The 12596-nt window shown below is 32.6% G+C and overlaps 1 protein-coding gene across 3 annotated transcripts in view; it reads left to right on the top strand.

Moving 5' to 3' along the window:
• Nucleotides 1-12596, top strand: part of USP47 (ubiquitin specific peptidase 47) — a 115674-nt gene that overhangs the window by 73994 nt on the left and 29084 nt on the right. For all 3 annotated transcript variants that reach the window (XM_012654407.1, XM_012654406.1, XM_012654405.1), the window contains one exon: nucleotides 1350-1517. In XM_012654407.1, the coding sequence (XP_012509861.1) occupies nucleotides 1350-1517 (168 nt within the window). The remainder of the gene's footprint in view (nucleotides 1-1349; nucleotides 1518-12596) is intronic.

Here is a 12596-nt window from a genome sequence, read left to right as displayed (position 1 = left end):
GCTGTGTGTTCAAGTCCGTGTCCAACTGTTTGCTAGCTTCTTGACCTTGGATAATTCATATAACCTTTCTAAACTTTCATTTTCCTTGTCTGAAAAGTAAGAATAATAAATTTTTTTTTTAGCTTTTGGAAGAAGGTATCTTAAATGAAGTAAATGTTCTTTGAATGGTAACTATGACCAGATAACATTTTGAAAGATTTAATTGAAAACAATCTCAGACATTTCTACTTGAGCTAGGACATCTATCCAAAGTATGCCAAACTTTCAAAGGAGACATAATCTTGGGAGAATTTCTATTCAAATAGAGGACCGTATTAGATCAGTCTTCTGAATATCCCTAATGTTAAAGGGAAATCTTTTCCAAGGGAAGAAAACCTAGCTAAAAAGTTTGGCAGCATCTTTTTAAAGGAAGTTCTAGGTCTAGTTCTTGGGAGAAGAGATATTTTGGCTTAATTGAAGGAGTTTCAGGAATTATCTTTTTGGACTTAGTATAGAGTTCTAAAGTTGGTTTTCACCTCCACTTATCCTTGAAGCAAACTTTCTTGAAAAATAAAGACTGTATATTAAAAGTAATACCTACAACAAAGTTCCTGGCAAAAAGTTTGTGCTTGTTATATATTGCTTAGATGCATTCAAGAACTTCTGTGTGATACCTTACACTTATCAAGAACATGTGTCTTAGAAAATTCTCAAACTATTTAAATAGAAACATTTTTAGGTATATACAAATATATATATAAAATGTTAAAGGAAAAGGGGCAGGGGTTGTTTGGCAATTTCTAAGAAGTAGAATTCTTCAAATTAAATTTGTGTGAATGTGATTTAAAACCGTAAAGCAAAAAAGTATGATTTGCTATTGTTACGTTTCTACCTCCACTACACTACAGTTCTTGAGGAAAGATAAAATGTCTTGTTTTTCTTTCTAATTATCTATAATACCTAACAGTGATAAACTGAGTGGAACTTTTTGTTCAAGAATAGAGATGGTATTCTTTTGGGATTTGAGAACACAAGAAGCTCATTTAGGAGCTCAGGTTCTCTGCTTTTGTGGATTTTGCTGAAAGAAATGGTAATTTTTTACTGTATTTTATAACGATAAACATAAATGGGGCTTATCAGTAATTTGTTGTATTAGAATTTTAAGGACATAATAGAAATGCTTTTAAAATACACTTTTTATCGCTTGTTTAATTTTACTTAAGATCTTGCTTTTTGAAGAGAAGATAAATTTATTTAACATAAAATAAATATTTGTATTAATAAGAATATGTTAAATTACGTGAAAAGTTTTCCTGAATATTTTTCCTTTTATTTGGCTTATAATTTTAAGATAATTGTGTTTTATTAAGAAATCTCCTCAGACTGAAAGTTGCACTGACAGTGGAGCAGAAAATGAAGGTAGTTGCCACAGTGATCAGATGAGCAATGATTTCTCCAACGATGATGGTGTTGATGAAGGAATCTGCCTTGAAAGCAATAGTGGAACTGAAAAGATTTCAAAACCTGGACTTGAAAAGGTACTTTTTATCTTTTTCTGGTTGAAAAAGAGAATAATCTCTGGGCCACTATATAATTCTGTAGCTGTTATGACTGATAAATTTCACTTTAAAAGAAGCTTAATTGTGGTGGATTATTTTTTTAATGTGCAACTGAATTCAGTTTGCTAGAATTTTATTGAGAATTTTTGCATCTATATTTATAAGGGATATTGGTATGTAGTTTTTTGTTGTTGTTGTATACTTTCCTGGCTTTGGTATGAAGGTGATACTGGCTTCATAGAACAAATTGGGAAGGATTCCTTCTTTCTCTATGTTATGAAGTAATTTCTGCAGTATAGGTATTAGTTCTTCTTTGTAGGTCTGGTAACATTTGGGGCTGTGAAGCCATCTGGTCCAGGACTATTTTTTTGTTGGGAGATTTTTTTACTACTGCTTCCATTTCATTACTTGATATTTGTCTGTTCATGACCAATTGAGCATAGGGAGGTTGTATATTTCCAAAAATTGATCCATTTCCTCAATGTTTTCAAGTTTATGTGCATAGAGATTTTTATAGTATTCACAGATGATATTTTGTATTTCTGTGATATCAGTTGTAATATCTCCTTTTTCATTCTGATTAAATTTATTAGGGTCCTTTCTTTTCTGTTTCTGGTTAATCTAGCAAGAGGCCTGTTGATTTTGTCCACCTTTTCAAAGAACTAACTTTTTGTTTCATTAATCTTCTGTGTAATTGTTTTGTTAGTAATTTTATTTAGTTCTGCTCTGACCTTAGTTATTTCTTTTCTGGGTTTGGGATTAATTTGCTCTTCCTTTTCTAATTCCTTGAGACGATTCATTAGATTGTTGATTTGTGATCTTTCTGTCTTTTTGATGTAGGCATTTATGGCTATGAAATTTCCTCTTATGATAGCTTTTGCTGAAGCCAACAGATTTTGATAACTTGTGACCTCTTGTCATTTAGTTCAAAGAATCTTTTGATTTCCTTCTTAATTTCCTCCTTGACCCAATAACTTATTCGGTAGTAGGTGGTTTATTTTCCATGACTTTGTGTAGAGTTGAGTGTTTCTGTTGGAATTGATTTCTAATTTTATTCCCCTATGATGGAAGATACATGGTATAATTTCTGTTTTTTTAAATTTGTTGAGATGTGTTTTGTGGCCTAGGATGTGATCAATAATTCATCACAATCAAGTGGGCTTCATCCCAGAGATGCAAGGATGGTTCAATATATGCAAATCTGTAAATGTGATTCACCACATAAATAGAAGAAAAAACAGACTATATGATTCTTTGGATAGATGCAGAAAAAGCATTTGACAAAATTCAGCACCCTTTTATGAAAAGAATTCTTAACAAAATAGGAATAGAGAAAACATACCTCAATATTATAAAAGCCATATACAACACACCTACAGTCAACATCATAATGAATGGGGAAAAATTGAAGACATTTCTGCTTAGAACTGAAACCAGACAAGGTTACCCATTGTCACCACTTCTGTTCAACATGATGGTGAAAGTCCTATCCAGAGCAATCAGACAAGAGAAGGAAATCGAGGGTATCCAAATGGGGAAAGAAGAAGTCAAACTGTCGCTTTCTGCTGGTGATAGGATCTTATATCTAGAAAATCCCAAAGATCTGCCAAGAGGCTGAATCTGGAATTGATAAATAAATTCAGCAAAGTCTTTTTAAAAATTTTTGTTTGTTTTTTTAAAAATGTGAGAAGCTACACAACTCTTTAGAAACACATGTGTTGTGAGGACAAGAATACTTTGCTTTATCAAGGATAATGTGGTATTCTAATAATAACAGTGCTAATTTTATCTGAAAAATGTGTACATTTCAACAATTTTATCAAGGTCTAGATACTATTCTATATGTTACGGAATACAAACAATTATATAAGATAATTTGATCTACAGAATGGGAGAAAATATTTGTGCGCTATACATCCAATAAAGGGCTTATAACCAGAATCTACAAAGAACTCAAGCAAATCAGCAAGAAAAAATTAAACACCATTAAAAAGTGGGCAAAAGACATGAACAGAAACTTTTCAAATGAAGATAAACTAATGGCCAAAAAACACATGAAAAAAATGTTCTAAGTCTCTAATCATCAGGGAAATGCAAATCAAAACCACAATGAGATATCACCTAATTCCAACGAGAATGGCTCTTATCAAAAAATCCCAAAACAATAGATGCTGGCATGGATGTGGAGAGAAAGGAACACTTATACACTGTTGGTGGGACTGCAAACTAGTACAACCTCTATGGAAAGTAGTGTGGAGATACCTCAAAGAACTAAAGGTAGACCTACCATTTGATCCAGCGATCCCACTGCTAGGTATTTACTCAAAGGAAAAAAAGATACTTGCACTAGAATGTTTATAGCAGCACAATTCACAATCGCAAAGATGTGGAAACAACCTGAGTGCTCATCAGTATATCAATGAATTACAAAATGCATGCATACCATGGAGTGTTACTCAGCCATAAAAAAATGGTGAACTAATACCTTTTGTAACAACCTGGATAGAACTGAAGACCATCCTCCTAAGTGAAGTATTATAAAAATGGAAAAACAGAGGCTGGTGGATTGCTCAAGGTCAGGAGTTCGAGATCAACCTGAGCAAGAGTGAGACTCCGTCTCTACTAAAAGTAGAAAGAAATTATCTGGACAACTAAAAATATATATATAGAAAAAATTAGCCTGGCATGGTGGCGCATGCCTGTAGTCCCAGCTACTCAGGAGGCTGAGGCAGGAGGATCGCTTGAGCCCAGGAGTTTGAGGTTGCTGTGAGCTAGGCTGACGCCATGGCACTCTAGCCAGGGCAACAGAGCCAGACTCTGTCTCAAAAAAAAAAAGATGGAAAAACAAACATCACATGTACTCACTATTGAATTGGAACTAAGTGATTAACACTCTTGTATACATATGGTAGTAAAATTCAATGGAAATCAAGCAGGTGTTGGGGGGGAGGAGGGAATGGGTAAATTCACACCTAATGGGTACAGTGCACACTATGTGGGTGATGGACACACAACTTTGACTCAAACTGTAAAAAAATAATCCATGTAAACAAAACGTTTGTACCCCTGTAATATTCTGAAATTTTTTTAAAAAAGAGCTTGATTTCTGAGAGTTAACACTTAAAGATTTTTTTAATGTATGTATATATCCGATTGTAATTAAACTTTAGGAAAAACTATTAATACTTATAAGTGAGAACATTAATTTCTGGGGACTGAACTATAACTATGTAAGTAAGCCAGATGATGTTGTAGAAAGGGTGCCTAGTAGTCAGGAAACCAAGATTCTAGTACCATCTCTGCCTTTGAAGTTGCAGCAAGTCTCTTAATCTTATCTCATCTGAGTTTTCTCATATTCAAAAATGAAAGCATTGGATTAGATCCACTGATTTTTAAAATTTCTGGCAATGGAACACTCTGTGAAGCAGTTAACAATAGATCTGATCTTTTCGAGGTAAGGGAAAGCCACAGCCCTTAGTTTTTTTCTCCTCTCCTGTAACAGTCCTTAAGACATTTTGAAAAATGATATAGTTCCATGGATTATAATTTGAAAAACCACAACTGGATAATCTCTAGGATAGGATCATTTTTGTCTCTGTGTCAATGACTTCAAGGTTTTATCAATTTTTTTCACATTCATATATTCTGCTTTATTGAGGGGAGTATTACAGATAAAATATCTTAAGCATGGTGTCAATAATATATATAAATCACTAATATGAAGACTGATCACTAATTCAGGTTTTACAGAGTCATATTAAATATAGGGATTTTTAAAGAATAACTTAAGAATAGAGTTCACTTTCATAAATCTGTTTTTAGACCAAGGCCATTCTTCTCACCACCATTTGACCCCACCTTTTAAAATTACCTGTCTTATTCAGGGCAGACAAATGAGCAGGGATTTCTGTGTAATGAATAATGCAGTGGATAGATTATAACTTAGTATTAAAAACCTGGCTTTCTAGCAAGAGTTGGCAAACTGTGGCTCAGGAGTCAAATCCAGCCCCTTGCCTGTTTTTTTATATAGACAATCATGTCATCTGAGATTAAAGACAGTTTTATTTCTTCCTTTCCAATATGTTTTTGTCTTATTGCACTAGGTAGGACTTCCAAAACAGTATTGAATAGGAGTGGTGAGAGAGAACATCCTTGCCTTGTTCCCAGTCTTCAGAGGAGAGCTTTCAGTCTCTTTCCATGAAGTGTGATGTTGGCTCTGTTTTTTCTTGTTTCGGGGCGGGGGGGGTTTGGGGGGGAATGTTCTTTATCAAGTTGAAGTTTGCCTCTGTTCCTAATTTGTTTGTTGAGAGTTTTTATCATGAATGGGTGTTGGATTTTGTCAAATGATTTTTCTGTGTCAGTTAACATGATTTTTCTTCTTTAGCCTGAATTACATAGATTGGTTTTCTAATGTTAAATCGTTTTTGCATACCTAGAGTAAATCCTACTTTGTCATAGTATATAATTCTTTTTATATATGGCTGGATTTGATCAGCTAATATTTTGCAGAAGATTTTTGCATCTGTGTTCATGAGAAGCATTGGTCTGCAGTTTTCCTTTCTTTTAATGACTTTATCTGGTTCTGGTCATGCCGGGCTCATAGAATGAGTTAGGGAGTGTTCCCTTTGCCTTTAGAGCTTGTGGAGAATTGGTATTATTTCTTTATTAAATGTTTGGTAGAATTTGCCAGTGAAATTATCTGGACCTGGTGCTGTCATTTTTAGAAAGTTATTAATTATTGATTCTATTTTTTAGTAGATATAGGGCTATTCAGATTATCTTTCTCTTCTTTCTGAATTTTGATATAGTTCATAATTTTTAAGAAATGGTCCATCTTCTCTAAGTTATCAAAATTGTCGGCACAGGGTTGTTCAATGTATTCCTTTATTGTCCTTTTAATTGTCTTTTTAATGCAGTGATGGACTTTCTTTCATTCTGATATTGGCAATTTGTGTCTCTTTTTTTCTTGATTAGTCTAATTAGAGATTTGCCATTTTTATTAATTATTTTCAAAGGGTCAGCTTTTGGTTTTGTTGACTTTCTCTATTGTTTTCCTGTTTTCAGTTTAATTTATTTCTGCTCTGTTTTTTTTTACTATTTGTTTTCTTCCGCTTGCTTTAGGCTTAAAATGCTCTTCCTCTAGTCTCCCAAGATAAAAGCTTGGTTTATTGATTCTAGAGGCTTCTTCTTTAATTTACACATTTAATGCTGCATATTTCTTTCCAAATACTGCTTTTCCAGCATCTCACAAATTTTGAAAAGTTAGTTTCATTTTCATTTTGTTGAAAATATTTTAAAATTCTCCTGAGATTTCTTCTTTGACACATGGGTTATTTAGAAGTATTTTGTTTAATTTCCAACTATTTCTGATTTTTCTAGCTACTTTTCTGTTACTGATTTCTAGTTTAATTGCATTTTGGTCCCAGAACATGCTTTGTGTTATTTCCATTCTTTTAAATTTGGTAAGGTATGTTTTGTGTAGTTTATCTTAGTGAGTGGTCAGTGTGAGCTTAAGAAGAATTTATATTCTGTTGTTGGGTGTAGTACTCTGTAAATATCAATTACATCTAGTTGATTGATAATGCTGTCCAGGTCTTCTGTGTCTTTACTGATTTTCTGCCTGCTTCATCTATCACTGACAGAAGGGTGTTGAAATCTCCAACTACATTAATGGTTTGTCTGTTTCTACTTTCAGCTCTATCCATTTTTGCTGCATGTATTTTGGCACTCTCTTCTTAGGTGCATACACATTTGAGATTGTTATGCTCTCTTGGAAAACTGACCCTCTTATTATTATGTAAACTCCACTTTATGTGATATTCTTCCTCTTTCTGAAGTGTGCTTTGTCTGGAATTAATATATTAATAGCTACTCCAGCATTCTTTTGAAATGAGACAGTGTATTTTTTCCATTCTGACCCTTTATTTTTAATCTACATGTCTTTATATTTAAACTGGGTTTCTTTTAGACAACAAATAGTTGTGTCTTGTTTTTTAGACAGTCTCTGTTGTTTAATTGGTGTGTTAGACCATTCACATTTAGAGTGATTATTGATATGGTTTGATTAATGTCTACCATGTTTGTAACTATTTTCTATTCATTGCATTTGGTTTTGTTTTCTTTTTTTCTCCCTCATTTTCTGTCTTCTCTGAATTGAGCATTTTATATGATTCAATTTTATCTCCTCTTATAGTGTATCAATTATATTTAAAAAGGTTTTTTTAGTGGTTGGTGTAGAGTTTACAATGTAAATTTTTAACTAAGCTAAATTGACCTTCAAATAACACTATATTGCTTCGTGTTTAGAGTAGGTACCTTGTAACAAAGTATTTCCATTGCCTTCCTCCCATCTCTAGTGACATTGCTCTCATTCATTTCATTTATCTATATGCTCTAATCACCCAATAGATTTGTTACTATTGTCGCTTTAAATAGTTATCTTTTATAATAGATTAACTAAGAATAAGAAATATGAAATATTTTATTTTCCCTTCATTTATTCCTTCTCTGATGTTCTTCCTTCTTGATGTAGATACAAGTTTCTGATCTATGTAATTTTCTCTTTCTGCCTAAAAAACTTCTTTTAACATTTCTCACAGAGCAAGGCAGCTGGTGATGAGTTCCCTCAGTTTTTGTTTGAAAGTCTGAGAAAGTCTTTATTTCTCCTTCACGGTTTTTTTTTTAATTATTGGTCAAAATCATAAAATTTACTCTCATTAATTTTTTTAGTATACAGTTCTATAGTAATAATGATATGTACTTTGTTGTGCAACAGATCTCTAGAACTTTTTCATCTTGCAAAACTGAAACTCTGTATGCATTGAACAACTTCCTTTTTCTCACTCTGTCCAGCCCCTGGCAACCACCATTCTACTTTCTGTTTCTAAGAGTTTTGACTATTTTAAGGTACCTGATATAAGTAGAATCCTACAGTATTTGTCTTTTTATGACTGGCTTTTTTAACTTAGCATAGTGTCTTCAAGGTTCATCTGTGTTGTAGCATGTGTCAGAATCTCTTTTTATTCCATTGCATGTATATACCACATTTTGTATATCCTTTTATCAGTAAATGGATACTTGGGTTGCTTCTGCCTTTGGACTATTGTGAATAATGTTGCCATGAACATAGCTGTGCAGATATTTCTTTAAGATCCTGCTTTCCATTCTTTTGAGTATATAGCCAGAAGTGGGATTGTTGGATCCTATGGTTATTTCACTTTTAATTCTTTTGAGGAAATACCATACTTTTTTCCATAGTGGCTGTACCATTTTACATTTCCACCAACAGTCCACAAGGGTTCAGATTTTTCTACATCCTTGTGAACACTTTGCTGGTTTTTTGATATTGGCTATCGTAATGAGTGTAAGGTGATATCTCATTGTTGTTTTTATTTCCATTTCCCTAATAATTAGTGATATTGAGCATCTTTTTATATGCTTCTTGGCCACTTGCGTCTTCTTTGGAAAAATATCTATTCAGGTTTTTCACCCATTTTTTAATTGGGCTTGTTGAGTTTGTAGGTGTTCTTTTTATGTTCTGGATATTAACCCTTTATCAGATAGATGATTTGCAAATATTTTCTCCCATTCTGTAGGGGGCTTTTTCACCCTGTTGATTGTTTCCCTTGCTGCACAGAAGTCTTTAATGTAGTCTCTTTTGTCCATTTTTGCTTTTGTTGCCTGTCATTTTGGTCATTGATAAATCCAATGTCAGGAAGCTTTTCCCTTGTTTTCCTCAAGGAGTTTTATAGTTTCAGGTCTTATGTTTAGGTCTTTAATCCATTTTGACTTAATTTTTTGTATAACTTCATTCTTTTACTTGTGAATATCTGCTTTTCTCAGCACCAATTATTAAAGAAACTATCCTTTTCCTTTTACCCATTGTGTAGCCTTTGTCAAAGATCATTTGACCATACACATGAAGGTTTATTTCTGAGTTCTCTTTTCTGTTCTGTTGGTTCATATATCTATCTTTATGTCAGTATGATACTGTTTTGATTACTATAGCCTGGTAATATTTTTTGAAATCAGAAAGTATGAGGCCTCCAACTATGTTTTTATTTCTCAAGATTATTTTGACTATTTAAGGTTCTTTGAGATTATATATGAATTTTAAGATGTTTTTTCTATTTTTGAAAAAATTGCCTTTGGGATTTTGGCATGGATTACATTGAATCTGCTTTGTATAGTGTGGACATTCAACAATATTAGGTCTTCCAATTGATGAACACAAAATGTCTTTCCATTTATTTGTCTTTAATTTCTTTCTGTGGTGTTTTGTGGTTTTCAGTGTATGACTCTATTGGTTAAATTTTTTCGTAAGCATTTTATTCTCTTTGATCCTATTAGAAACAGGATTGTTTTCTTAGTTTTCTTTTCAGACTGTTCATTGTTAATGCTTAGAAATGCAATAGATTTTTGCATGTTGATTTTTGTACTGAGCCATTTTGCTGAATTCCTTTATTCTGGCAGTTTTTTGTGTGGAATCTGTGGAGTTTTCTACATACAAGATTGTCATCTGTGAACAGAAATAATTTTACTTCTTTCTTTCCTATTTGGATACCTTTTATTTCTTCTTCTTATCTGACTGCTATGGCTAGGATTTCCAGTACTACGTTGAATAGAAGTAGTAAGAGTGAGCATCATTGCCTGATTTCTGATGTTATAGGAAACACTTTCAGTTTTTCATCATTTAGTATGATGTTAGCTATTGGCTTTTCAGATAAGGATTTTATTATGTTGAGGTAATTTTTTTCTATTCCTAGTTTACTGTTTTTGTCATGAAAGGGTGTTGAATTTTGTCATATGCTTTTTCTGTATCAATCAAGATGATCATGTGCTTTTTGTCCTTCATTCTGTTAATGTAGTGTATTCCATTGATTGATTTTCATATGTTGAACCATCCTTGCATTCCAGGAATAAAACCCATGTGGTCATTTAGTGTGTTGTTGAATTTGGTTTGCTAGTGCTTTGTTAAGGATTTTTGCATCAATATTCATCAAGGATGTTCGTCTGTAGTTTTCTTGTAGTATCTTTGTCTGATTTGAGTATCAAAGTAATAGAATGAGTTTGGAAGTGTTTTCTCCTCTTCACTTTTTCAGAGAAGTTTGAGAAGGATTGGTGTTGTAATAATTCTTCTTTAAATGTTTGGTAGAATTCTCTAGCAAAGACATCTGGTCTTGGGCTTTTCTTTGATGGTAGGCTTTTGATTACTGATGCAGTCTCCTTACTAGTTATAGTGTCTGTTTGGATTTTTTATTTCTTCATCAGTCAGTGTTGGTGAGCTTATGTCTATAGAAATTTACCCATTTCTTCTAGGTTATCCAAGTTGTTGGTATGTAATTATTTGTAGTAGTCTCTTATGATTCTTTTTATTGCAGTATCTCCTTTCATTTCTGATTTGTGTTATTTGAGTCTTTTCTCTTTTTTTCTCAGTCTGGCTAAGGGATTGTTGATTTTGTTGAGCTTTCAAAAGGTCGGCTCTTAGTTTTGTTGATTTTTTTTCTATTGTTATTCTATTCTCTATTTAATTTATTTCTGCTCTAATCTCCATTCTTTCCTTCCTTCTGCTAACTTTGAGTTTAGTTTGTTGTTTTCTAATTTGGGTGTAAAGTTAGGTTGTTGATTTGAGATTTTTTTCTAATGTAGGCATTTATAGCTATGAACTTTCTTCTTAGTACTGCCTTTGCTGCATTCCATAAGTTTTGGTGTGTTGTGTTTTTGTTTTCATTTGTCTCAAGATATTTTCTAATTTCCCTTGTGATTTCTTCTTTGACTCATTGGTTGTTAAGAATATGTTGTTAAATTTACACTTATTCGTGAATTTTCCAGTTTTCCTTTTGCTGTTGATTGCTAGTTTCTCTCCTTCACTTTTGAAGGATTATTTCACTGAATATAGAATTCTAAGTTGGTAGTAATTTTTCCTTCAACAGTTGAAATATTTCACTATACTTTGTCCTTGCTTATCGTTTATAATGAAAAACGTGCTGTAATTCTTATCCTTGTTCCTCTATAGAGAAGGTGTTTTTTCCCTCTAGCTCCCTTGAAGATTTTTTCTTTGTCTTAATACAAGAGGTTCTTTTTTTTTTTTTATTTCCCCTTCTGTGTTTATCCTGTTTGACGTTCTCTGAGCTTTCAAGTCTGTTGCTTAGTGCTACCTGTTCTGGTAAATAAAGTTTTATTGAAGCACAGCCACTCCTATTGTTTATATATTGTCTATGGCCAGTTTTGTGTTATAATTACAGAGTTCAGTAGTTGTGACAGAGACCATATGGCCCACAAAGCCTAAAATATTCACTGTTTGACCCCTGCATTAGAGGGTCAAATGATCTAGGTTTTAGTTCTGACTTTGCCATTAACAAGTTGCGTCACTTTGGGCATATCATTTAATCTATGTGCCTTTCAGTTGATACATTTTAGAGGCGTTTGGACCAGATGCTTTCTGATGTTCTGTTTAGATCTAGAAATTTATAATTTTGTTTGCCAGTACCATGCTTGAAGATTTATACCCTTTTTATTAAGAGTAATGTATTATGTTGTTAAGCAGTATATTAAATGAGATGAAAATATTAGAATATGTTTTTATGTAATTTTATTTAAAAATTATAATTCTAGATTTGGATGAAGTTGCTTTACTCCCCTTCTTACCTCTTCCAATCTGTGATTTGAAACTAAAATTACATTTGAGAACTCTTACTCTTTCATGTAGACTATATTATCTTTTGCTAATAATATATGATATATGCAATTCTAATTTGGAAGGTGATACAGTCTTGAGAATATACCACAATTATTATCATCCAGAAGTTGCTACCATTAGAATTTTCCTAATTGTTTTGGCTTTGATGATTCTGATTTAGATAATTCAGATAATTCAGAATTTGATAATTCTGAAACTTAAAAATGTATAGCTGTTGATTGGTAGGCTTTTTCTGTTTGTTTTTTAAATAGAAGTTCTATTCATAAGATATTGCTCATATCATCCAGTCATATCAGGATTTTATAGTGTCTCAAATTCATTTAGGGATATTTTGGTTGTTTCTTTACACTTTCACGAGG

Source organism: Propithecus coquereli, unplaced genomic scaffold (genome assembly GCF_000956105.1).
Source record: "Propithecus coquereli isolate 6110/MARCELLA unplaced genomic scaffold, Pcoq_1.0 Scaffold44, whole genome shotgun sequence".
Taxonomy (NCBI): Eukaryota; Metazoa; Chordata; class Mammalia; order Primates; family Indriidae; genus Propithecus; species Propithecus coquereli.
Note: the sequence above shows the minus strand (reverse complement) of the source record. Positions and strands in the feature narration are given on the sequence as shown.